Source organism: Rhincodon typus, chromosome 19 (genome assembly GCF_021869965.1).
Source record: "Rhincodon typus isolate 14 chromosome 19, sRhiTyp1.1, whole genome shotgun sequence".
Taxonomy (NCBI): domain Eukaryota; kingdom Metazoa; phylum Chordata; class Chondrichthyes; order Orectolobiformes; family Rhincodontidae; genus Rhincodon; species Rhincodon typus.
This window is the reverse complement of record NC_063350.1, coordinates 19,830,310-19,858,153: the sequence shown is the minus strand read 5'-3', so window position 1 is coordinate 19,858,153 and position 27,844 is coordinate 19,830,310. Positions and strand designations below refer to the sequence as shown.

Sequence of the window (27,844 nt, the reverse complement as noted above, 5' to 3'; positions counted from 1 at the left end):
CTATTGTCAGATATTTAGTTTTTATTCAAAATAAATAGCTGACAATAGCACAAATACTTGTAAAAAGATACAATATGATTTCAATCATGGATGCATGGATTACTTATTTCCTTACTGGATTTATTAGCAATTATCTTACATTTAATCTCCTAGTTTTAGACTCCATGAAATGTGAGTACCTTCTCTGTGACTACATTTTCAAACTTCCACATAATTTGAAATTCCTCAGTTCAGTAAGAAGAGCTCCAGCCTGTTCAACCTTTCCTGACAGACAAACCCTCTTAGTACTGCAGTGTCACCAAGGCTACAAACTGAATACATAAGGATATTCAATATTTAGGAGGACAGGTAAAAGGAAAAGGAAAAGGAGGTGGGGTGGTGCCAGTAGTAAAGGATGAAATCAATGCAACAGCTAGGAAGGATATTGGCTCAGAAAACCCAATGTGGAATTAACCTGCGTGGAACAAAGAAGAAATGAGGTGTGGAAAATGTCAGTGGGAGTCGTCTATAGGCCTCCAAATAGTAATGGTAAGATAAGTGATGGCATTAAACAAGAAAATACAGAAGCATGTAACAAAGGTGCTCCAGTAGATTTGGGTGACTTTAGTTTACACAGAGACTGAACAAAGCTCATTGGCAATAGTATAATGGTAGATGAATTCCTGGGGTGTCTATATGACAGTTTGTTTTTAAATCAATGCACTGAGGAACCAGCAAGGGAACAGGATTTCTTAGATTTGTTATTTTGCAATGAAAAGGGAGTAATTAATAATCTTGAATCAGAGATAGTAGGAACTGCAGATGCTGGAGAATCCGAGACAACAAGGTGCAGGGCTGGATGAACACAGCAGGCCAAGCAGCATCATAGGAGCAGAGAGGCTGACGTTTCGGTCTTGTTCTGTGAGATCCTTTACGGAAGAGTGACCAGAACTTAGTGGAATTCTTCATTCGGATAGAATGGGAAGTAGTCTAATCTAAAAGTATAGTCCTCAATTGAAACCAAGGATCTATGAAGATATAAGAGTTAAATTGGCTCATTAGCTAAATTTATGAAAGGCAATGGATAGGCAATGGCTAATATTTAAGGAAATGATGCATGTGTAGCAACAGTTATACATTCCTTTCTGGCACACAAACAGAAGAAGTGATCCAATTATGGCTAACACAAGAAATTAAGAATAGTATTGGACCCAAAGAGAACTCAAATAATGTTGCTAAATAAAGTAGCAAGTCTGAAGATTAGATGTAGTTTGGAATTCTGCAAAGGAGGACAAAGAGATTGATTAAGAGGGGAGGAAAGTAGAGTATGAGAAGCGAACTGGAAGTGCTTCCTTAAGATTGTAAGAAGAAAAAGATTAGTGAGGACAATGTGGATCCCTCACAGTCCAAAACAGGAGGATTGATAATGGAGAACAAGGAAATGGCAGAGAAATCAAACAATTATGACACAGTGGCTCAGTGGTTAGCACTGCTGCCTCACAGTGCCACAGACCAGGTGACTGTCTGTGTGGAGTTTGCACATTCTCCCTGTGTCTGCATGGGTTTCCTCTGGGTGCTCCGGTTTCCTCCTACAGTCCAAACATGTGCAAGTTAATTGGATTGTCCATGCTAAATTGCCTCCAGTGTCCAGAGATATGGGTGGGTCAGGTGGGTTAGCCATGGGAAATGCAGGGTTACAGGGATAGGGTAGTGGGGTAGGTCTGGGTGCGATGCTTTTCAGAGGGTTGGTGTGGACTCGATGGCCTGAATGGCCTGCTTCCATACTTTAGATAACCACTTTGGCTGAAAAAATAGAATGCCAGAGTATTATTTAAATAGTGATAGATTGAGAAATGTTGCTGTACAAAGAGACCTGGGTGTCTTTGTACATCAGCCATTGAAATCAAGCATACAGGTTCAACAAGCAGTTAGGAAGACAAATGGTATATGTAGAGTTGAGCCTCTGGAACTGAGGGAGCAGATCAACCATGATCATATTAAAGGGCTCAAGGGGCTGAACGATCCACTTCTATGGCTATTTCTTATGCTTTTGTCTTCTTTTGATATATTGTTCTCCATATATCACTTTTATAGATGAAGAAGAGTGAGGAGATGGTTGGCGGCAAGTACTTTGTTTCTGTGCTGTAACATTTATGTGATACAATATCTCGCAAATACACACACTCTTCAGCAACAATCTACTTTCATGGTATTCTGAATCCAGTTGCCAGGAGATGTTGAACAGCAGTCCCAACTGACTGTGATTTTGTCAAAATATGGTGTCCTACTGTAATACAAGAGCAATTCTGTGAAATCCTATTCAGGGAGTTCCAATGTACATTGTAAGCTTGCAACCATTCATTAAACACCTTGAATTATTTATTTTAGTCTTGGGAAATTTAGGCCTTATGTGTAATGCACTACTTCACCCAGTGAACAGAGAGATGCAACCCTGCAATTTTGTTTAGTCCTTTGATCAGGTTCAAAAGGAAACTCTTCTGTCGACAAAACTTTTACATCAACAAAATATATTATCATAACAAAATGCTGCAGAGGTTTTGTCGAATGGGTATTTCTCTACTCGGCTTTCTTGCTGCAGACAAATCCACTCTGCTGCCAGCAAAATGTCATATGTGTTCATGAAGGTTCAATACTTTTGGTGGCAGGGCTAAAGACTGAAGCAGACAGTGCAGGAAAGCTCATTTGCATGTTCTTTCAAACAATGCTTTGAGTTCTATTTAATTGAGTGGAAGCAGAGCCTTGTTAAGAATTCTTGCAGGTATCCCTGTACCTCCAAACTCCACAGCCTTTCTCACCCACAGCCTGTAGTCCAATGTAGTAAACTTGTAAGAAAAAACAGGCACCTGATTTTCAAGACCAATAGACAGGAGTCAGGAGATAAGATTAATCCACCATAATGAACCTGCCTCAGTCTTGAGCCTGCTGGCAGACAGGACTTTCCATGTTCCATGCCCAGGTTGGAAAATGGGCCTGCCACTGGAGGAAACAGGTTTGAGGCAGGATTGGAGTGGTGGGTTAGGGCTCGAGTGGGCAGGTTAAAGGCACTGCCTCCATTCCAAAAATGTTCTCACCTTTGTGCTTCTGTAGAATTGAATCATAGAATTGTAGAATTTTACAGTAGAGAAGGAGGCCATTTGACCCGTCATGTCTTTACCAGCTGCTAACAGAGCTACCTAGCTGGTCCCATTCTCCAGCCTTATCTCTGTAGCCCTTGAAATTCAAATACATATCCAGCTCTCCTTTTGAAACCTCTTATGAAAACTGCCTCCAACACTCTCCCAGGCAATGCATTCCAAATTCTCTGAGTAAAGATGTTTCTCATCACCTTACTCCAAGCATTCTATTTGGATGCATCACATCTTGGTATGGCAACTGCTGTGTACAGGACTGTAGGAAACTGCAAAGAGTTGTGAAAATAACCCAGTCCATCTTGCAAGCCAACATCCAATCCATTGAGTCCATTTATACTTCTCACTGCCTAGGGAAGGAGGCCAACAAAATCAAAGACCTCTCCCACCCTGGTTCCAACCTCTTCCTTCAGGCAATAGATACAGAAACTTTAACAAGCACCAACAGATTCAAGAACAGCTTCTTTCCCTTTGTTATTAGACTTCAGAATGGACCCCTCAAATTTAAATTTAATGCTGATTTCGCTCTTTGTGCACCTTCTCTGCAGCCGTAACATTATATTCTTCGCTCTGTTCTATTACCCTAATGCACTTTGTATGATATGATCTGCCAGTACTGCCTGTAAAACAAAACTTTACACTGTACCACTGTACATAAATAACTAAAATCGAAAAAGCTCTCTTGCTGACAGTCTTGAAGTTATGACCCCTAGTTATTGACATACCAACGAGCAGAAACGGAATATCCTCTTTACCCTGTCAAAATTGTTCATAATTTTGAACACATCAATTAGATAAACTATTAATCTTCTCTGTTCCAAGGAAAATAAGCCCCGTATCTCTAATCTTTCCTTCTACCTAAAATCCCTCTTTCCTTTTACTGGACAGATTTCCACTTACCAGAAGTAACAATCTGACAAGCATATTGTTTAAGGGGAAATTACATTTACATCTTCCAATCACAGCACTGTCACAGTTCACCTTAATGAACATACATGCTACACATGGGACAGCGTTTCATCATGAATTGTAAAGGAGGTAAAACCCGTTACCTTTTGAACTCTTTCTGTTTCCAATCTATGTTTCATACCTCCATGCAGTCAGTGGAAAGCCCTGCGGTCAGTCCAATGATATTTTAAAAAACGAATCTGGGGCATGCCCCCAAAGAGCCCACAACATGATCACTTGCCTCATTCTTAGAAGTAGTTGGGATCTGGAGCATATTTCTTTCCCGGTCTGATCTCTCTTTGGAGAGACCTGATTAAGACCATGAGAATCCACCCCAGAGATGAGAAACACTGATGTACTTTTCTTTTACACAGAGTTGCCAGAATGAAAATAAGTTGCCAGCTCCATGTCAACTAATTACTAACCCAGAAGCAGCCAAATGTCATATTATGTAAAGATGAACCTGTGGCTGGTTATGAAATTACATATAAATTATTAGATTTATGTTTCCTTTGAATTAACATTTTAATAGAAAAACAAAATAAGTGTAGTTCCATTTTTTTTTCCAAAATAAATAAATCATGACAATATTACGCTGAACACTTTATGCCACCTGTTATCTCCAACAGTTCTGTACTTACTGGCAAATTGCAGGAATAAAAATAGCAAGGAGCCTAACCTTAGTCTTTTCCAAATATTTAACATTCCAATTTGCATCACTGCATTGTAGATGCATAAATTAACAAGCTGTTCAGACTGAAACATTCATTCCAAAATTAAGTGCCCAAATGGAAGGTGCATCTGGTGGTTTTTGAATTTGAAGATTTTTCAAAGTAGAAGAATGATATTTCCCATCTGTACACCCTAAACTGTCTTTTCAAAATCATTAAATGTAAAGATACTTCAAATGCTGAAAAAGCAATATTCTATGAGCCACTGTTCACTGAAATTTAAATAGATTGCATTACATACCAAGCTTTTAAAAAATATATACAAATAACAAGATTTAAACTTTCAAATTTTGCGAGCAGAGGCTTTCACTGAAAAATGAGAGTTCATTTACAAATTGAAACTGAAAAATTAATTTATCTTTTCTCCTTTCCTTTCCTCAGACATTTACATAGAAACATCGAAGATAGGAGCAGGCCCTTCGAGGCTACCTCACCATTCTTCACAATCATGGCTGATCGTCCAACTGAGTAGCCTAATCCTGCTTTCTCCCCATAACCTTTGATTCCGTTCACCCCAAGTACTATATCTAGCCACGTCTAGAATACATTTAATGTTTTCAACTACGTCCTGTGGTAATGAATTCCACAGGCTCACCACTCTTTGGGTGAAGAACTGTCTCCCCATTTCCGTACTAAATGGGTTACCCTGAATCCTCAGACTGTGACCCCTGGTTATGGACAAGCCCACCATCAGGAACATCTTCCCAGCATCTACCCTGTCTAGTCCTGTTAGACTTCTACAAGTATCTATGAAATACCCCCTCATTCATCTGAACTCCAATGAAAACAATCCTAACCTAGTCAATCAGTCCTCATACATCAGTCCCGCCATCCCTGGAATCAACCTCGTAAACCTTCGCTGCATTCCCTTAAGAGCAAAAGCATCCTTCCTCAGAAAAGGAGACCAAAACTGCACACAATATTCTAGATGTGGTCTCACCAAGGCCCTGTACAACTGCAGCAGCACGTCCCTGCTCCCGTACTTGAAACCTTTCGCAATGAAGGCCAAACATATCGTTTGCCTTCTTTACTGCCTACTGCACCTGCATGCACCTTTATTAACTTAAACAAAACTGACTTTAAAAAAAAAGAAAATTACTGGAGGTTTACTCCTTAATCAATGCCTTGATTTCAGACAGTACCACATATGCCAGCAATGTAGACAATAATGCAAAGCACAGAGCATGTCTTGAAAGAAAAAGACTTGCATTTGTATAACATTTCTCATGATTACTAGATGTCTCAAAGCACTTTCCAGCCAATGAAGTACTTGTTGAAATGCAGCCACTGTTGTAATGTAGGAAACACAACAAACACACATAAGTAGCAATGTGACAATGAACAGAAAGTGTGTTCTTTATGATATTGATCAAGAAATATATTCTGGCTAGGACTTCAGGTATAACTCCTCTGATGCTCTTCAGCTAAAACATGTCATCTGAAAGATGCCACCTTTGACAGTAATTCCACAGGGCTGCACTAGAGTGTCAGTCTTGACTATTGTGCTCTCAAACCCAAAACTTGTGATTCAGGGGCAAGTATGAAACTGAATCAGTACTGAAGCTGCAAGCAGTGCAGTTGTCATTGACTGCAGATACTGACACCACTATTCCCAGCCAGAATGGAAAATATTTGGGTATTTTTCCTGTCAATCGTATCTGGAGTCGACACTTTCGTTTTTAGTCACTATGATTAAGTTTATTATATATATAACTTGTACGTAACTGCCCTCTGTTCATTGTATTTTGGTGGAAAACTTATCTTGTTTTCATTGAAAGATGTAGTTGCAATTTCAGTCATCAGCTCTGATTTCTGTATTTGATAGAGCCGTAGGGGACTGCCCAAGCAGCTTTAGTTGTTCTATTTGTCTGCCTGCTGTTTTGTGAGTAGATTGAGTTTGTTTGATTCCTGTTATATTTCTGCCTCACCTTCAACACATTTGCTAACATAGGGTAATTCAGTTGTTGGCACTGTGGTTGTAATATTCAAATATTCTATACACTCAACCCCATCCCCAACTATTCACACAACCATTACTCCAGATGTGACATTCATGCCCTTGCTCTCTGACCAGAGATGGCAAATTAGAGGTCTTAGTAATCTCCAAACATATACACAACAACAGCAGCAGTCACCAGAGGAGCTTCAATGACTTCCCACAACTGCATATAGAAGCACCAAGAGATTGATTCTCCATTTCTGGAAATTTCCAGACAACTCAGAAGGTAGCTAATATTAGTATAAGTTTGCTGCTTGACTATATGACAGCTGAGCTGGATCCTGTTCTCACTCAAAGATATTTTTGCAGAGATCACTGGCTAATTGACCAGAAAAATGAACCTTGTTTATTTCCTCCTTTAAAATAGCAACATTGTCCAATGGTAATAAACATTCCAACAGGAATTAAGTCCAAACTGAGCTTAGGGACTGTTAACATTTGAGGAGAAACCCGAACAGCTCGTTATAACCAAAAGAATCATGTCACAGGCTTTCATCTTTCTGTTAAATAAATCAAACTTTAATTCAGACAAAAGACTTGAACGAAACAAGCACAACCAACTTAACAATATGATTTGTGACTATGTGTTACTCACTCAAGTTGGCTTCTTACTTTCCCTAAAGTAGTCTCTTTATAAAACAAGTAACTCTTAAGTTTTTTATTACTGTAGGAATCACCTATAATTATGTGACAAACTTCTGGAATCTATCTTTAATTTACCTCATCTTCAGCTATTCTCAGAAGTTGAATTTGCCATCTTATGGCTATGGGTGCGTTGTCCCTCGTTCTGGTTACTTTTTGGTACATCCAAGCTGATTTGAGTATTGATTTCTTTGGCACAAAATGCTTGGGAAACACTGTTTTCAAACTAGGCAATCGTCCCAAAGCTTCCATTCACTCACTAAATGTGAATTAAGATTAAGCCTCACTTGCATCCACACGACAAATGAACAAGTTAATTTATTGCTCTGCTTACAGCGCAGACTTAGCTAACATCATTTATTTTGATTATCTTCTCTCAGTTAGCTGCAAAGTACACTCAGTCATAAATGCAAAAGTGTCAGGCAAAGTATCCAAATAAATTGAAACTAGTGAAACTTCCTAAGTTTCAGCTTTAGATTAATTATGCCTCCTTTATATTTTTGTTCTTTGATCTAATTAAGTAACTGGGATTTCCATCTTTTTAGGGTTTATTAAATGCTTTTAGACTAATTTATCTCTAAGTCCCAAAACAATAACATCTCTCTGGACCAGCAATGCCTCTAATTTTATTATCAGCTACATTGGCCTCCAAGGCCTGCACCTGGCAGCAACTTCCAGAACCAGAAGTCAATGCTGTAATTGATGTGTCAACACCAATCACCATGTGTGCAACATCAGAGCATGCAGCTACACAGCTTAAAGGGAATGTTGCTTTGGACTGTTATTACTGCTGGGATGCAGACATCACATCTCCAATTTCTTCAGCTAACAAAGGCCATGTGTTATTTCATAACTCTCTTTTTTGAATTTGTCCATGAGATATGGGCATTACTAGCTGGACTATCATTTATGCTCATCCCTAATTGTCCTGGAGAAGCTGGTGGTGAGCTGTCTTCTTGAACCACGCTACTCCTTGTAGATATAGTGACACCCACAGTGCTGTTAGGAAGGCAGTTCTAGGATTATGTTCTCGTGACATTGTAAGAACAGTGATATACTTCCAAGTTAGGATGGTATGTGGCTTTCAGAAGAACTTACAGATGTTGGTGTTCCCATGCATCTGCTGCCCTTGTCCTTGTAGAGGGTAAAGGTTGCAGGACAATGAGGGACTGTCAAAGGATGCTTGGAGAGTTGTTGCTGTGCATCTTGTAAGTGGTACTTTCTGTTGCTACTGTGCATCGGTGGTGAAGGGAGTGATTATACAAATTGGTAAATGGAGTGTCAACCAAGTGGGCTGCTTTGTCCTAGATGGCATCAAGTTTCTTGAACGTCATTGGAGCTAGACCCATCCAGACAAGTCGAGAGAATCCCATCATACTACTGACTTGTATCTTGTGGATGGTGGACAGACACTGTGGAGACAGAAGGAGAGTTAAATGCCACAGACTTCCTAAGCTGTGACCTGTTGTTTTGGTTACAGTATTTTCATGGCTGGTCCATTGTAGTTTCTGGTCAATGATATCCCCCAGGATGTTGATAATGGGCGATTCAGTGAGGATGCCATTGAATATAAGTTCTCAAAGATTAGATTCTTTCTTGTTAGAGATAGTCATTGACTGGCACTTGTGTGACATGAATGTTACTAGCTAGTTATTAGCAACTCTTGATGTTGCCCAGGTCTTGCTGTACATAGACACTGTTTCAGTATTTGGAGGTGTCATAACCGATGCTGAACATGGTACAATCACCAGCACCATCCCCATTTATGACCTTATGAAGATCATTGATGAAGCTAGTGACGATGATCAGGCCTAGGGTACAACCTGACAAAAATCTGCAATAATGTCCTCAGGCTGAGATGATTGACCTCCAGCAACCACACCCATCATCATTTGTGCTGGTTTTGTCTCCAACTATTTGAGATTTTTCACTGTGATTTGCATTGACTCCAGCTTTGCTGAGGTTCCTAAATGCCATACTTTTGACGTCAAGGGCTGTGACTCTCACCTCTGGAATTTCATTCTTTTTCCCAGATTTGGACGAAAGTTATAATGAAGTCAGGAGCTGAGTGGCCCTGATAGAGTCCGAACTGAGAATCAGTGAGCAGGTTACTCCTTTGTCAAATGCTGTTTGATAACCCTTCCTTCATTTTGCTCATGATCAAGAGTAGACTCATAAGATGGTAATTGGCCTGGACTTTGCTTGCCTTTTGTGTCCAGGAGAAACCCAGGCAATTTTTCATATTGTGGCAAGCTGGCAGTGTTGTGGCTGTACTCAAACAGCTTGGCCAAGAGCACAGCTAGTCTGGAACATGCCTTCAGAATTATTGCCAGGATGTTGTCGGTGCTCAAGCCTTTACAGTATCTAGTGTCAGGTTGAATGAATCAAATTAGCTGAAGACTGGCATTTGTGAAGCTTGTGACTTCAGGAGGAAGCCAAATCTTCCACTTGGCATTTCTGGCAGGAATTCTGGCAGTCCCTAAAGCTCAACATTCTAGCTTTCCAACTTCTATCTTACCAGAGCTAAAGAATTACCCCTAAACCATTAACATGAACCATAAACTGGATATTCACAACAATATTGATATTATCTGTTTCCAATATGTATGCCAGATGCTTCATAGTTATAACAGGGACATAACAAATAGCACAATAGCTAGGAGCAGGGGTAGACCATATGATCCAAGTCACATCAGCCGTTCAAAATAATGCATCTTTAGCCTAAACTCCACTTTCCTGCCCACTCGCCATATCTTGATTCTTGAAGAGTAAAAAAAAAACTTGTCTATCCTCAGCATGGATCACTGTGCCGTATGATTCTACGATTTTTTGAATGTGCCGAATAATAGAGCATTCACAACTTTCTGACATAGAGTATTCTGAAGATTCAATTTCTCCTTATGTCAGTCCAGAAAAAAAATAGAACTGCAAGCTTCCTGCAGCCTGCAAGCAACCCCAGGAGCTACTTAACCACCATCAAATCCTGCTCGGCCCACCTTTGAAGGAGAACGTCCAAGATTCGGGAGGCTGATCTCCTTAGGAGTACCTCAACTCCAAATCACTGACTGCCCAATTCCTTTCTAGGAAAGAAAGTAAAGGCTCACAGCACAAGTGTCAATTGCAGCAATACCAAAAGCTGCTGCCATATTGCTGACCTTCAAACATTTGTAAAGCCATGCCCCCGCTCCCATCTCTTCCTCACCCCACCTGTGTTCTCTGTGTGCTTCCTTAAAAAATGCAAAGGGAGAGTAAAATCATTGAGTTGCTTCCTCTATCCCCTTAAGCGCCTCTCAATTACTCATTTAAGAATCGTGAATGGTGTCCCCGTGTTGCTATACACTGCTTGTAAAATTGCAGCCTGGTACAATGACACCAGGAGCACAATCCTGACACTATCCCAAGCAATTGTATGACTCCCCCACTCTCCATTGCTCTTTGTTTCTGCACCTTAAAATCCTGGCCTCTGATTTTTTTCTGGTCCTCAAATCTTATTTATTTAGGGTATATGCTTTCAGTCCATCGTTCAGCAATCTCCCAGATGCTCCATTACCCTCACCAGACTGATATCAATTTATAAATTTCAGAAAATTGCACTGCGGTAATGTTGCAAGCTAAAGGTGAGGGGAATTAATCTGAGTGATGTGCATGCATTGAGGTAGCCCCAGTCCAGAAATTCTAGTTCAGAACTGTGTATTCCAATTCTGAGTTCTGATTTTCTAATCTGCTCAAAGTACAAACCCTCAGCTTGACAAAAGATATCATTCTTAAACTCCCCTCATATGTAAATCAATTATATCCTAAGCTTTTCCCTTACTCATGTACAGCATTTATTGAGGCACAATGCTAGAATTGACAAGATTTCAACTCATTATGCTTATAGCACATTTTCACAACAGGAATTGAAAGTATGACCTTAAGAGTATGATAGTGAACAGATCCTTCCCTAATTGCCACGTACATTATATGGACAATATTTTATGGATGATTAAAGAGTTAAAATGATTGGTGACCAATAACTGTTTAGAAACTATCAATGTCAATTTCTAGTTTGTTGTATATTCTGAATGAATCTGTACACCTTCCTGTATACATCGCAGACCTCTTGTTTGCACATTCGCTCAAAGAGAATTGGCATCTTCAGTTGCCATTCTGTAACTTAACCATCCATAGAACCTGTCACTATCTATGGATACAGAATAGTTGTCAAGCATGTTTTTGAAAGGAAAATTCTAAGAATCCCTTGATTTGGTGGGTGCAGGGTGTATATGTTGAGAATCATATAAGCTGCTAGTCACCAAATTTGAAATTTGCAGTGGTAATTCACCATTGTTTGTATTTCATTTTTATTCCCTCAGAAAACATTAGAAAATGATTGGGTGCATAAAATTCTGATAGAAATAGTTATTAATTTCTTCTCGTTAAGCTGTAACTGTTGTAGGATATAGTTCTCCTCATAACTTTGTCAATGATGGATTTCTGTGATGCATTAACAAAGCGTGTTGTCAACAATAGCGGACCACAAATCTCTCCCATTCCTACCACCTTTCATGAGTTTATTGGAAGGATTAGAAGACTGAATATCAATCTGCTTGGCTATGTTGTGAATGCTCCTCCTGTGACCAACTAGTCCTGGACAGGAACTTAAACCTAGAGCCCCTGGATCGAAAGAAGAGGCATAAAAGACCTATTAGCTCCCAAGTTCTCCTCAGTTATCAGTTTAAAAATTCATAATTAAATAATGTGTTCTACAATGACTTTGACAATACTCATAATCATAGAAGGAGGTCAATCTGCCTCACCTACCTGTGCCTGCTTTTTGCAAAAACTATCCAATTCATTTCCATACAGGAAAAATATAGTAGATATCGTTGCAATAAATACTTTGAACAGTATTAGTTCATAAAAAATTTTCATCAATACATTGCCACATCCATGGGGTTGGTTTAAATCAGTTGACTGGAAGACTGGTGTGTAATGCAGGGTGACACCAACAGCATGGGTTCAATTCCCACAGAAGCTGCAACTACTGTGACAGTTTTTGTACATAGAAGTGTGTGTTTTTTTTTAAATACACTTGTTATGTTGTCATTGTCTTATGCCAATTTTAATAGAATCGTGTCTGGTAACTTAATGCTTTCCTGTGTTGGGACTTAGTGTTCACTGGCTAAATTATTAATGTGTATATCGATGAATTCTTCTAATTCTGCTTTCTGGAGCCCTGATTCTTGAAATGGCAAAATTGACATATGAAGGAGAGCCTGGATCATTTAGGATTTTTTTCACTAGAGTTTTGAAGAACGAAGGGGAATCTCATAGAAATCTATAAAATTCCGACAGGAGTAGACAGTGTGAATGCATGAAGGATGTTCCTGATGCCGGAGATTCCAAAACAAGAGGTCATAGTCACAGTAAGCTATTTAGGACTGAGATGAGGAGAAATTTCTTCACAAAGAGCGTGGTGTTCTTGTGAAATTCTCTTCTTTGGAAAGCAATTGGGGCTTAAGCATTGAATGTTTTCAAGGAGGAGTTAGATATAGTTCTTAGGCCTAAATGGATCAAAGCATATGTCGAGAAAACAGGAACAGGATTCTGAATTGGATGATCAGCCACGATCATATTGAATGGTAGAGCAGGTTCAAAGGGCTGACTGGCCTATTCTTGTTCCTATTTTCTGTATTCCAATGCTTCTGTGTAAATCCAAATCCTCAAATATCAACAAAGGCTTTGGTACTAAGTGATTGCTACCCAATAAAGGAGTTGGTGAGACTGAATAAAGGAACCCTGAAAACAAAAGGTAGCTCTCAAAAAGAGTCCTCAAATATTAAACACAGTGGAATGCACATACTGTCCTGGCAACAATCATGATACTTATGTACTAAGTTACTCCCAGGTACCAGGGATGTTCTGAAGTCTAGATTCCTTCAATGTCAAAGGATACTCCTGAAGAGATGGCTAATGATCCCGTTCCAAATTATACATATAGAGCAACTGAGGACGTTGAACAAGAGCCTGCTTACACCAAGGCCATTACTGGGCCTGGCCATCAGCCTGCTGAAAATGGGATTTTGATGTTTGGATTCCAAGGATGAGTCTGATGAAGAGTGAGATGAGCTATGTCGGCCAATGGCATAAGCTGTTCTGCAGGATGTTTGGAATGCCAGGGAGACTCAAGATGTACCAATAATGAGAAGATATAACCAGAAATTGATCTCTGGTCCACTTTGGTCACTTTCACCTTGTCTCTGTATCACCCACTCATCAGGGCTGCCTGTGCCTGCACCAGTGCAGAGGTACCAAGTGAGGCTGATCAGAAGGAGACACATGAGCTCAGAGAGAAAAGCTGCTCTAAAGTACACACTGGCTCTTTTGAGAGATGGTAACTAGAGTTTAAATCTTGGGTTCTTCAACACTGAGATGCACATTCCTCTAAAATCAAAAACCATCAATGCCTTTTGCCCACCACCTTCTTTAGTTCACAACAAACACCTACCATTTGCAGGAAAACTAGCCTTTGAAATCTCACTGTTCTGGAGTCTTCCTCTAATCTAGCCTCACCAAATGGTGCAGCTCTATTATTTGGCAGACAATTCTGGCACTTCCTCCTATGAAGGCCTTGTTGAAGAGACCGCCTCCAGTCTTGACCATCTCTCAGGCAGTATGTGACCTCTTCTGAGATTAAAAAGTGTTGTTGTTGTGAATCCATTGATCCACAATCCTGCTTTCAAATGCGTAACCAACATATATTTCTATCAGCATTCAATATTTCCTAATTCTCCTCGTTAACTAACTGACGTTGCAGTTCAGGAGCTAACACCCAATCTCAAAAACCCCCATTGCCATTGAGAGTGGTATGTCTAGTTCATGTCACCTTGGGCAAGATGTTTGGCAATCTCAAATTTGACACACATCACATCCTCTCACCTTTCATACAGGTCCAAGCTGAAGTGGTTAATCACTTACTCCCAGCAGATCGCAAGATTTTGTTCAGCTTCTTACAGCACTGTGACCAAGTTCCTTGGACAACCTCCTGGCTGCTGACTCTTTGTCCAGGCTGCATTGGACTGGATGGGAACTTTACTTTTCATAACTGCTGGTATGAGAGCCTCCCTCTAGTCAGTCAGCATAGAGGAAGACTCACAGGGAGACACCATGCTAGTTGTTCTCAGCACCTCTGCAGCTGGAGGCAGTATTCTCTCAGCGATCTTTGGAGAGGCAAAGAAAATTAACGGATGGAATTTGTGTTTTTCTCCCCAATCTCTTGTATGCAGAAGTGGAATGGGACTGACATATTCAAATGCTCTTTCCTACCTCGCAAGGGTCTTGGATGGCTCATTACTAGCACAATAGGGAGTGACATTTGAAACAAGCTTTAATTTGAGGATTCGGGTAGATGATTTAGGATGGAGATGAGGAGACATTTTTCACCCAAAGGGTGGTGAGCCTGTGGAATTCACTACCACAGGAAGTAGTTGATGCCAAAACATTGAATGTATTCAAGAGGCGACTAGATATAGCACTTCGGGTGAATGGGATCAATTATGGAGAGAAAGCAGGATTAGGCTATGGGTTGGACAATCAGCCGTGATCGTAAGAGTGGCGGAATAGGCTCAAAGGGCCGAATGGCCTCCTCCTGCTCCTGTCTTCTATGTTTCTATGTTTATCTGCTGCTACTGCAAGAAGTCAAGGCATTTCAAAGTTAACGTTTTGTGCCTCTAACCTTCACTCTTCAAAGCACCAATTCTGCTGCAGATGGGTCTCTTTAAATGGGTGTGCATGACCAACTTCCAGTTCATGGCCTTTTACCCACTTGGGTTTGTTGCCCATCATTGCACTCTGCTGTTCACCTGCTTTCATGTTTTAAATGTTTCGGGCAGGAGTCAGCAATCTGCTTTTCTCTTTCAGAATACCACACTTTTTTTGTCAAGATACATAAAATTCACTCTTATTCCTCAATTTTAAAAGCTAAGGATCCAGTAATCGGGCAGAATTTTTTTTTTTTAAAAAAAACTTCAGCCCAATGATGGCCAGCAGGAGAAGCTAATCTTTTACTGGCTGTGCTGTAATATCTCCACATCGTCCCTCCTTCAAGTCATTCCTGGTGCTTTGAATTATGTTTCATGCTTGAAATGGCACAAGTGCAGCTTGAGCATTATGAATCCTTCATGAGCACATATGTATACAGGTCAGCTGCAAGTTCATTTGCATCCAGGAACTAATACCAATACATTACTTCCTTGTAAAGGAAAACAAGTCTAGATGACCGTAGTTTGGTACTTAAATATTAAATCACATATACATGACGCTCTTAAAGGCTTCAGTTTCTAGACCAACAGAGACCAAAACATTCCATTACAATCTCAATTTTAAGCTCTTCCATTCTAAAAATTCTTATGATTAGGGGATGACGTTGTAAAATCCTGCAGAAAGCAGCAGATCAAGTTAACTGCTACAAAGCAATGTTTATTGGAAAGAAGAACACAATTGACTAAAGTCACAGTTCATTGAACATTTTTTCACATTAGTCAGCCGTTTGTTTTGACTTTCTGAAAGCATGAAAGGAGGTCATTCTGGTACAAGATCTGCTGGTACATTTGGATTGATGTATCATAATCTTTATCTCTACTCCACAGAGGCAGCACAGAGAGTGCACTGGAGCCTCTTGGTCAATTGAGTGGAATAAATTCCCTGAATTAAATTGAAGGTGGAGCATTATAAATAAAACAGAAATCCTATAGTTGTTAACCATATGCTTCAGCAGCCAGTATTCAATCTGGACTTTTTGCTGCCACAATTACCCGATATTAAGCATTTTCATTTTTAACAGTTGATTAGTAAGTTCCCTTCAAGCATAAATAAATCCAGTATCATAGAGTCGCAGAGATCTACAACATAGAAACAGGCCCTTCGGCCCAACTTGTCCATTCTACCCAGTTTTTACAATTTACAATTAAACTAATCCCATTTGTCTGCATTTTATCCCTCAATACCTGTCCCATCTATGTACCTGTCCAAATTTTTCTTAAATGACAAAATTGTACTCTCCTCCATGACTACCTCTGGCAGTCTGTTCCAGCGTAGGTGTTCTGCAAAGCGGTCCCCAAGCCGGTTCACACTAAACAACTGCACCTCCCAGTCGCGAACCATTTCAACGCCCCCTCCCATTCCTCAGACGACATGTCCATCCTGGGCCTCCTGCAGTGCCACAACAATGCCACCCGAAGGTTGCAGGAACAGCAACTCATATTCCGCTTGGGAATCCTGCAGCCCAATGGTATCGATGTGGACATCACAAGCTTCAAAATCTCCCCTCCCCCTACCGCATCCCGAAACCAGCCCAGCTTGTCCCCGCCTCCCTAACCTGTCCTTCCTCCCACCTACGCCTCCTCCCACCTCAAGCCCCATCCCCATCTCTTACCTACTAACCTCATCCCGCCCCCCTTGACCTGTCCGTCCTCCCTGGACTGACCTATCTCCTCCCTACCTCCCCACCTACACTCACCTTTACTGGCTCCATCCCCGCTTCTTTGACCTGTCTGTCTCCTCTCCACCTATCTTCTCCTCTATCCATCTTCTATCCGCCTCCCTATTTATTTCGGAATCCCCTTCCCCTCCCCCATTTCTGAAGAAGGGTCTAGGCCCGAAACATCAGCCTTCCTGCTCCTCTGATGCTGCTTGGCCTGCAGTGTTCATCCAGCTCTACACCTTGTTAATTCTGCAGGACCGTTGCCCTTTCGTAATTTAACAGATAATAAGAGTTTTCAAAAATTCCTTAGATTTTGGAATGATCCCATTAGTTCGTAAATTGGCTAATATTTCAATTTCTGAAGAAGGGTCCCGACCCGAAACATCAACTTTCCTGCTTCTCTGATGCTGCCTGGCCTGCTGTGTTCCTCCAGCTCCACACTGCTTTGTCTCTAAGATTTTCAAGAATGCGTTTCAAGAAAAGAGACAGACGATACAGGAACCACAGGTTAACAAAACCTAAGATCAGTTATGTGATAATTAATAAAAAGGAAGTTTTAACAATGCCTTTAGGAAATCATAGCAGGATCACAACAAGTCACCACAGTTTTATTAAAGGTAAAATCGAAAGAACTGCAGATGCTGTAAATCAGAAACAAAAGCAGAAATTCCTGGAAAAGTTCAACAGGTCTGGTCGCATCTCTAAAGAAAAATCAGAGTTAACATTTCGGGTCCAGTGACCCTTCCTCAGAACTGATAGTAGCTAGGAAAATGTTGGTTTATATTGCAGAAGATAGGGTGGGAGAGGTGGTAAGGAATAAATGATAGGTGGGGATAGATCCCAAAGAGAGACTAGAACAGTCAGACAGACAAAGCAGTTGGAGGGTGAACAGCTGTTATTGGGGAATGTTGGTGACTAACAATAGATACAGATAGTTCTCCTATAACGTGATAGTTGCATTATTGTGTGACCTCGCACTATTGAAAATCACACAATAGAAAATCACCATAGAAAATTGCATTATAGGGAAATTACTATAGAAAATCGCTATACCTGTACAAAAGAAAGTTTGCATTATCCAAACAACATCCACTATTCATTAATCGCGTTACAGCCAATTCACGTTAACAAAACATGCATTATAGCAGGACTACCTATAGTGTCTAATGGCAGACTATGTGATAAAAAGGCCTAGTGTGTGGGATAGGGGGTTAGGACAAGGGAGAGTTCAGGCCCTAAGATTATTGAACTCGATTTGAGTCGAGAGGGCTGCAGGGCCCCCACTCTCCTTTGCTTGGCTACGCTCGTCCACACTCTCAACAACTTCTCTTTCAATACCTGTCATTTTCTTCAGGTCAGAGAAGTGGCCATGGGAACCCACATGGGCCCTAGTTATGCCTATCTCTTCGTGGGGTAAGTGGAACATTCCTTGTTCCAATCCTATTCCAAACCCCCACCCACAACTCTTTCTCCGATATATCAATGTTATCATCGGTGCTGCTTCCCTCTCTCATCTCATCTGGAATTGGAAAAATTCTTCAATTTTGCTTCCAATTTCCACCTTGCCCTCACTTTCACCTGGTCTATCTCTGCCTCCTCCCTTCCCTTCCTCAACATCTCTGTTTCCATTTCTGGGATAGACTGGCCACTAATATCCATTAAAAACCCACTGACTCCCACAGCTACCTGGACTATACATCCTCGCACCCTTCTTCCTGTAAAGACTCCATTCCATTCTCTCAATTCCTCTGCCTCCATTGCGTATGTACAGATGAGGCCAACTTCGACAAGGGAGCCTTGATAATGTCTACCTTCTTCTTCAACCGAGAATTGGTTGAACCCTCAACTGGGTCCAACCCATCTCCCACACTTCTGCCCTCACCCTTCCTCTTACGTCCCACAACAGCGATAGGGTTCCCCTTGTTCTTACCTACCATCCCACCAGCATCCACATCCAGAAGATCATCAGCAGCTATTTCCACCAACCCCAGCAAGATTCCGCCACCAGACACATCCTCCCCTCCCCTCCCTTTTCCACCTTCCACAGGGACCATTCCCTCAGGGACACTGTGGTCCACTCTTCCTTCACCCCCAAAACCACCCCCTCAACAGCCTCACAGCACCTTGCCCTGCAACCGCCGAAGATTTAACACCTGTCCATTTACCTCCTCCCTCCTCAGTATCCAAGGGCCCCACGTACCTTCCAGGTGAAGCAGCACTTTACCTGAACTTCCCAGAAGCTAACCTACTGCATTCGCTGCTCACAATGTGGTCTCCTCTACATTGGGGAAACAAAGTGTAGACTAGGTGATGGCTTTCACAGAACATCTACGTTCTGCCCACAAAAAAGACCCTGATCTTCCAGTTACCTGCCACTTTAATACACCACCCTGTTCCTTGGCCAACATCTCTGTCTCGGGCTTGCTGCAGTGTTCCAGAGAAGCTCAGCTCAAATTGGAAGAAAAATACCTCATTTTCCACTTGGGGACCCTGCAGCCTTCCAGACTCAATACCAAGTTCAATCATTTTAGGGCCTGAGCTCTCCCATGTCCTAGCCCCCTACCCCACATACCAGGACTTGTTATCACAAAGTCTACCATTGTTAGCCCCCATTAACAGCTATTCACCTTCTTAGCCAGATCATTATCAACTCCTTTATCTGTCCAACTGTTCTCTGCCTTTGGGCTCTATCCCCACCTATCGTTTACTCCATATCCCCTCCCCTATCCTATCTTCTGCATATAAACTGGCATTTTCCTAGCTACCATTAGTTCTAAGGAAGGGTCACCAGACCCGAAACATTAACTCTGATTTTTCTTCACAGATGCTGTCAGACCTGCTGAGTTTATTAAAGGAAAATCCTGTTTGAAAAATTTGTTGGAGTTTTATTTTGATTATGTAGTTAGTAGAGTAGATAAAGGCTAACTAATAGATGTAGTATATCTGGATTTCCAAAAATAATTCAATAAAATGCCACACAAAAAAGTAACAGGCAAGATAAAGGCTGATAGTTAGAGATAATATATTAGGCATGGACAGAGGATTGGTTAATAGACAGAAAGCAAACTGTAGGGGTAAATGAAGCACTTTCAAGTTGACAGGCAGTGAATAGTGGACTGTCACAAGAATCACTGATAGATCCTCGGCTACATATAAAAGATGTAAATATCTAAGTACAGAATGATGTATCCACATTGATTGATGATACAAAGCTCGGTGGAATGGAAAGCTGTGTGGAGAACACTGAGGTAGCAGAAAGATACTGACAGGTTAAGTGTGTGGGTAGCATGATGATAGGTGGAGTATTTTATAGTACCATATAGTTTCTTTTTTTTGGAACTATAAATTGAAATGGAAATTGTACTGCTATAACTGGAATATCAGGAAATGCTTGCAACTTGAAAATCAACTGTTGGATGTTGTTAAGCTGTGCTTTTTTTAAAGCAGTACGAGGGAGAATTTGAGACTGAGCACCACTGGGTATCTTTCGGGTTAAGGAAATTCTTACAACAGACCACTGATTGGTTAAGCTGCAAAGTGTTAAATAGCATTAAGTGGCAAGAGTGGAAGAAATATCCAGAACCTCTCTCCTTTTGCGTGTGGGGAAAAGACAGAAAAACCAAAACAACTTAAAAGAAAGAATTCATACGGGAAAAAGTTTCATAAGTTCACATGATCAACAATGGAATCAAAGGACAATCATCAGTGTACAGACAATAGCAGTTCATCACCGCAAAAATGAAAGGACTAGGAGAAAAATAGTTTCTACCTTGTGGCCTGGACTGTTGATGTTGAGGAGAATTTTGCCTCGCCTGTCTATTTTCGTTTTTCCACCCAAAGTGTGTATTTGTCTATTATCTGTCTTAATGATGATTGAGTGTCTGTGTATATTTGGAACTTTTGAAGGGGTGTAAGTTGCATAAATTCAAAATATTTTCTTTTCATTGCTCTTGTTAAAGTTAAGTGTGTTACATTGAATAAGGTTATTGTTTTCTGTAACTGAAGCAATATGGTGTGAATTGCTTTTGTCGCAGGTAGCAGTCAATCATGAAAACTGTTCATTTTTGTGGCCTCAGTGGGCTTTTACACATGTTGTGCCAGCTAATGGAACAATAGAGCATGACTATCAGCACATTCTTCCCAGTTAAATTATGACGGGACACATTGTTCCCATTTAAGTCGTGACAGTATACTATAGGGAAGTGTGAAGCTGTTCAGTTTGGTCGTAAGAATAGAAAAGCAGAATATTTCTGAAAAGGTGACAAACCTGTAAATATTAATGTTCAAAGAGATTTGGATTGCTCATAAGACGAACACAAAGGTAGCATGCAGGTACAGCAAGCAATGAAGAAGGCAAGTTTTCATGTTGGTCTTTATTGCAAGGGGAATGGAGTACAACAATTAAGGAGTGTTGCTACAATTGTACAGATCTGGACTGCGTGTGCAGATTTGGTCCCCACATTTATGAAAGGATATGTTTGTATTAGAGGTGGTACAGGGTGAAGGTTCACTAAATTGGTTCCTGGAATGAAAGATTTGTCCCACGATGAGAGGATGAGTAAATTGATTGTGTTCTGAGTATATATCTCATTGAAATGTTTAAGGTTCTGAAATGGCTTGAGTGGGTAGAAACTTAAAGATTGTTTCTACTGGTGATTGAGTTTCTAACATGGGGGAATAATAAGGGGGATGAACACTAGGACTAAAATGAGGAGAGATAACTTTGATCAAAGGATTTTGCATCTTTTGAGTTTTCTATTTCATTGCTGCTTCATTCAAGGTTGGGATAAAGAGGTTTTTCTGTCTCTTGGAAAACTGAGCGATAGGTTGAGTGGGCAGGAATGTGGAGTTGAACCATGGGATCAGGGATGATTGTATTGAGTGTGGAGCAGGCTCGACAGACCATATAGGCTGTTGTTTCTAGTTCTAATATTGTGTTCTTGTTTCTTGATAAAGTTTTACGCAGTTTACCATACAGAAATTACAGGACGTTTTAGATAGCTTTTAGACAGTTTGTTCAGATGTTTTATGACTTCCTCCAGAGAGGGTTGGACTAGAATCCTTACCTCCTGGCTCAGGGATAGGAACACTACCACCTGCACCTTAAGAGCCCTTAACGGGATGTTTTATTTTCATATCTGGAAGTATTATCGCACACAACCAAACAGCATTTGTCCCACTACCAAATCACCCATGGTACTTTTTGTTTCTTATCCACCGCCACTTAAAAAGTTTCCAATTAGTCAAAATACATTCAATGCTCAGCACAGGTATAGCAGACATTAAAAGATAAGGGAGAGGTAAGAAGACAGGGAGGCACTAAATCAAAATACAGTTGGAAGAAATAAGATGATTGCTTGCATGATAGTGATAACTGAAGCTTACATTTCTAATCAGGCTTGATTACTCGGGACTTCTCTTTGTATATACTGCAGATATTTTCTAATCAACGAGGTCTGGACCATATAGGACTTGAACTTGCACCTCTTGGCCCAGAGGTAGGGACACTATCAGTATACTACAAGAGCCTATAGGTATTTTTTAATCAACCTGTTCGGTTATGACACACCTCTGGAGCAAGTGGAACTTCAACCCGGGGCTCCTGGCTCAGAGGTAGGCACACTACCATTGCACCACAAGAGCCTTCCAGGATGTTTTATTCTTTTTTTAAGTGATATGTTTCAGGTGGAAGCAATGCCTGGCATCATAAGGCACAAAGGCACCTCCCAGCTTTCCATGCTCTTCTCTAGCTCTCCTCTCAATCACTCACTGAGCAGTCACTGGTCATATTTGTATACATCAAAGTGAGAATCAGTGGGGAAGCAGCTGCAAGTTTCCGAGTGTTAAAGTGCAATTACATTTGGGGTAAATTACATTGCGTTCTATGAAATATACCAAAGGGCAAATGGGGTGTTCCTGCCACACAAGAATCTGGTGATTTTCAATACAGATCTGTACAGTTAGTCTTGAAGGTTTTTTTTTGCCATTCTGTCTACTAACACTTATATAAGAATGATAACAATTATCTATGATGTTCATTTGACCTGAGCGCATTGCAGATGTTAAATGCCATGAATATATCAAGCTTGAATAACAGAAATAATTTAAGTATGGAAATGCTTAAGTGTGCAAATCTGGTAATTAGAATTTCCTTTTGTTTTGGAAGTCAAATTTTTGTTTCAAAAGATTTTGTACATTCCAGCAGTCCTTTAACTGTTTTAAGCTCTAGACTGTAATTTTCAGCTATCAACTATCCATGTTTCAGGCATCTCTGCTTCTCACACAGTCAAACCCACCCCCTATATTCTCAGGGTCAGTGTCCTTCCCACAATCAGAACAGCTCAAGGACATTTTCATTGGGCATACTCTTGTATGTTATTTCACTGATGAGAAACAGTACCCTAAGACGGGATAAAAGAGGCTTAGATATCATTTACTGACAGAGACATATTCAGAGCATATCATCACTGTCACCTTCTTTTCTTTGGAAGAGTATTTACCTTTGACACCACAACTTAGCTCTTTTTCCCTTGTGTTCAAGTTAATAGACATTCCTCTCTTCACTGTTGCAATATGTGAAATGCTGAACTAGATTCACTGGGATGGCTTTTCTTCTTTCAGTTTTCCTATGGGTGGACTTTCCTTTGAGATATTGTCTGAAAACAGTCAGATTGGCAGGGGGATAAGTAAGAAAACAGATATCAAGCCTCTTGCTACCTAATCACCACTTGCATGATTTGGTCTCTGCTGCCTCTCCAGAACCAGTGCTGCGTGCTTCCTCCCCACTCATTGCCTGTGTTGGTGTCTGACCAGGGGTAGGGTACAGGAGCTGGTTCTTGTTGAATATTCTTCCTCTTCCTCCAATGACATTGTCAGCTGGCCCCAGAAAGTAGTGAGAATTGCCTTGAGGTGCCCTAATGGTGGCAGAGAACCTTGTAGAAGCTTCCTCACCTTCCATGTTGTGACAAATATCCAAACTTTAAAAGGCCCTGATTTTTGCAGAAATCTTCAGTGGCTTCATTTGATTGACTGATTTATTGTCACATGCACCAAAGTATAGTGAAGTGCTCCAGCCCCTTTGAAGACCTTAACTCAATGAGCTGTGCTGCAGCAACATTTCCATTGCAATGCCAGTAAAATTGTCCAACTAAGCACTGGTGGATTTCTGCTCAAGGTTATGGATCCTGCCAGGGCCCAAATCAGAACTGAATGGATTCAGAGGGCTAGGTAGAAGTCCAAACATTAGAGTTCTTTGCATTTAAATTGTCTGTTCTTTCCTATTCACATCTTCAAAGAGATGTATAAAGAAATAATCAATCAATTTTAAGTTAATATGAAATGCAATTAGCAAATTTCATAATACTGTACACAAAATGGCTTCAAGTGCAGTCATTGATTATCTGTCTTTTCTGATATGCTGCTCAGTTTGAAGCTTCCTAAAACTGAATTTTCAAGCAAATAAAAAGACAAGTCATTTGGTTCAATACTTAATTATCCATTTTCTAAATGAATTATCAATGGCAAGAGTCACAAACTAATTACATCTTCCCAATTAGTTCTTCCAGCCTGATCTTTGTATATCGGATCTGTGATTCTACAATTTAGTTAAATTGCTTTGATCCATATTATTCTTGTCTAAATTTATCACATGCCAGTTACGGTTTACAACAGAATATGTCTTTCACTGCGGGCTATCCATACAAAGAAGTTAAATTGAGCAGCAGTCAGCATGGATCCTGTAATGTGTTGTTTGTCATGACTAGATGCGAATGACAGCAGAAAATGCAGTTGAAGCCATCACATGTTTGCATTGACATTCAGGAGCATTTTGGTGAATATGTCTTTGCAAGAAAAACACCGGTGATTAATGGACAATAAAGTTGTACTGGGAAAACAGGACAGAACACAGACTGTGGGGTGTTACAAAACTGTAATATACGTTGTGATTAAGGTATCTTTACCGAGGAGCGTGAAATCCAGGGAGTGTGCCAACATGAAATGAGTTGGAGTCCTGTTCCTGTACCATCCAGGGACCATAAGACATAGGAGCAGAAGTAGGTGTTTCACCCCATTAAGTCTGCTAAGCAATTCATGGCTGATCTGATAATCTTCCACTCCACTTTTCTGCTTTTTGCCCATAACACTTGATTCCCTTACTGATTGAAAATATGATTCTCAGCCTTGAATATACAACCCAGCCTCAACAGTACTTGGCAGTAAACAAATCCACAAACTCACTACCCTCTGACAGCAGAAATTCCTCATCTCTGTATTAAATGTGTGACCCTTTATTCGGAGATTATGCTGTCTGGTCCTAGTCTCTTCCACAAGAGGATTCTATCTCTCCTAAGCTACCATCTCATGTCCACCAAGAATCTTGTGTTTCAACAAGGTTGCTTCTCATTCTTCTAAATTCAAATGAGTACTAACCCAACCAACTCAAACTCCCCTTGTAAGACAATCCCTCCTCACCCTGTATCAACACACTGAACCTTCGCTGGACTATATCCAATGCCAATTTCTCTTTCCGTATATAAGGAGGCTAGATCTGTTCCAAATATTCCAGCTGTGGTCTGACTAGTCTGGCTAGTTTTAGCAAAACCTCACTACTTTTACAGTCTATCCCTTTGAAAGAAAGGCCAACATTCCACTTGTCTTTCCGATTACCTGCTGAAATTGGATGCCAGCTTTTTGTGATTCATGGTGGAGGATTCCCAAATCCTTCTGTGCTGCAGCTTTCTGCCATCTTTATCCACTTAAATAATATTCATCTCTTCTATTCTTACTGCCAAAATTCATAATCTCATATCTCCGCACATTATGTTCCATCTGCCAAGGTTTTGCCCACTTGCTCAGCCTGACTATATTCCACTCTTTGCGTCATCCTTACCACTTATCTTCCTACCTATTTTTATTTTATTCACAAACATAGCTATAGTACATTCACTTTCTTCGTTCAAGTCATGACTATATATTGTAAATAATTCTGTCCCCAGCACTAATCTCTGAGGCACACCATGAGTTATAGTTGCTTTCCTGAAAATGCTGCCCTTGTCCCAACTGTCTCGTATTAATTAGTTTATCCTCGATCCATGGTAATGTTACCTCCAACCATGAGCTCTTAACTTGTTAAGTAACCTAATGCATAGTTCCTTATCAAACAACTTTTGAAAATCCAAATATATGGCATCCACTGTCTCCCCTGCATCTATCCTATTTGTTACCCCCTGAAGAATTCTAGTAAATTTGTCAGATATCATTTCCCTTTCAAGCTTCTCTCTTTTTACTTATTTAAAGAAGCTTGTCAAACTACTTGTCGAATAACAGTAATCAGTTTATTTAACTCAAGCTACTATTTCCATAGGAAGCAACAACAATAATGTGGTAGAATTTGGCATTCAGTTTGAGAGAAAGGAAATTGGGTCAGAAACAATTGTGTAAGCTTAAATAAGGGTAATCAAGTAAAGGCAGAGCTGGCTGGAGTGGACTGGGAAAGGAATTTGGCAGTAAAGATGGTTGAAGAACAATGCAGACCATTAAGAAAGTAGCTCATAGCTAACAGCAATACTTATCTCAGTGAGGAAAAAGCAAGGGAATAAGCCAACCATGATTGATCAGAGAAGTTAAGGATAGCATCAATTTGAAAGAATTTCAAGAATGATATAACACAAAAAAAAGTGATTTTGAATACAACATAAAAGTCCACTTTTAAGCAGTGGCCAAAACATTTGCAAGAGATCCAAGAAAATACAAAAAATTTTGCAAATCTTCTTGTAAAAAATTGCATATGGAAGCAAGAGAATGACTGCTCATTCAACAAAAAACAGGAAGAAAATGAAACATGGGGGATGTGCTGAATTATTTATTGTTATCATTCAATTGGAATGTTAATTTTTGCTTGCATCCATTCACACCAGTTTCATTTGATGCAGGTTATCCTTTGCTTTAATAACCAAAATTAATATGGTAGCATATGTCTTGTATAATTCTGAATTCAAAAAACTATTGTCTTTATGTGACGAAATAGAATAAGGAGCTATAGATACAAATTATGCCCTGGCTCCGAAGTTCTGACCTTCTGTGATTCTGTTCATTTGAGTCAATATCCTACTCCAGTCAGCAATTTCTGCAATATTTATGTCTTCACATAGAAACTTACCTTTCACCTTTTCAACCTGTTTGTGACTCAGTTAGTGTTATTTTCAGAAGATGTTATATCCTGGAATCATTTTAATTCAGAAAGAAATTACAATTTTATTTCCACTTTGAAAGGACTATAGAGTATTATACAAAAGAAATAAAATATGTGGTAATTCTTAACAACTTATCATTTTTTTCTCAGTTATAAATTGTCTCCATGGGCAGTAGTTTCTGTCTTTAGCAATGGTGGGGCAAGTGATGGAAAGGGTAAATAATCATTGGCAATTGACAGGTTGGCAATGATAAAATACCTCACCCCATTCGCATTGCCACCTCAACAAATGGGGGTTAAGTCTATGGACAACCTTCCAAACCCAATACTCATTAAAATATTTAAAACGCTCAATTAATAGCCACCCAAGCCTTAACCTCCAATTACCTGTCTTCCCAGTATGTGAGAAAGATAGTTGCCTTCCTGACAGGGAAACCAGGATTGCCTGACTGCTGGACTAGGTGGGGTTTGTTGCCCCAAATTGGAGGCAAGTGAAGCATAGATAGGGAGCAAGGAGATGGACCCAGAAAGCCATCCTTCTGCATTTGTCAACAGATCACCTGACACCCCTCCCTGAATCCCACGATCCCCTCAAATAAGAAATCCACTCCTCTTTCTCACTTTTGTCATCATGGCAACACAGACTGGGCCTCCAGCATCCATGATAACAAAGTGTAGTGCTGGATGAACAAAGCAGGCCAAGCAGCATCAGAGGTGCAGGAAAGCTGACGTTTCGGGCCT

The 27,844-nt window shown here is 40.3% G+C and overlaps 1 protein-coding gene across 2 annotated transcripts in view; it reads left to right on the top strand.

Annotated features, from left to right (window-relative positions):
• The window catches only part of LOC109934040 (disks large-associated protein 4-like), a 195,392-nt gene that overhangs the window by 6,406 nt on the left and 161,142 nt on the right, over positions 1–27,844 (top strand). Inside the window, exons 2-5 of one of the 2 annotated variants that reach the window (XM_048608422.1) lie at positions 13,329–13,349; positions 17,716–17,720; positions 21,295–21,319; positions 23,985–24,013. The exons of the other annotated variant lie outside the window; for it this stretch is intronic. Coding sequence (XP_048464379.1) covers positions 13,329–13,349; positions 17,716–17,720; positions 21,295–21,319; positions 23,985–24,013 — 80 coding nt within the window. The remainder of the gene's footprint in view (positions 1–13,328; positions 13,350–17,715; positions 17,721–21,294; positions 21,320–23,984; positions 24,014–27,844) is intronic. 2 annotated transcript variants of the gene reach the window in all.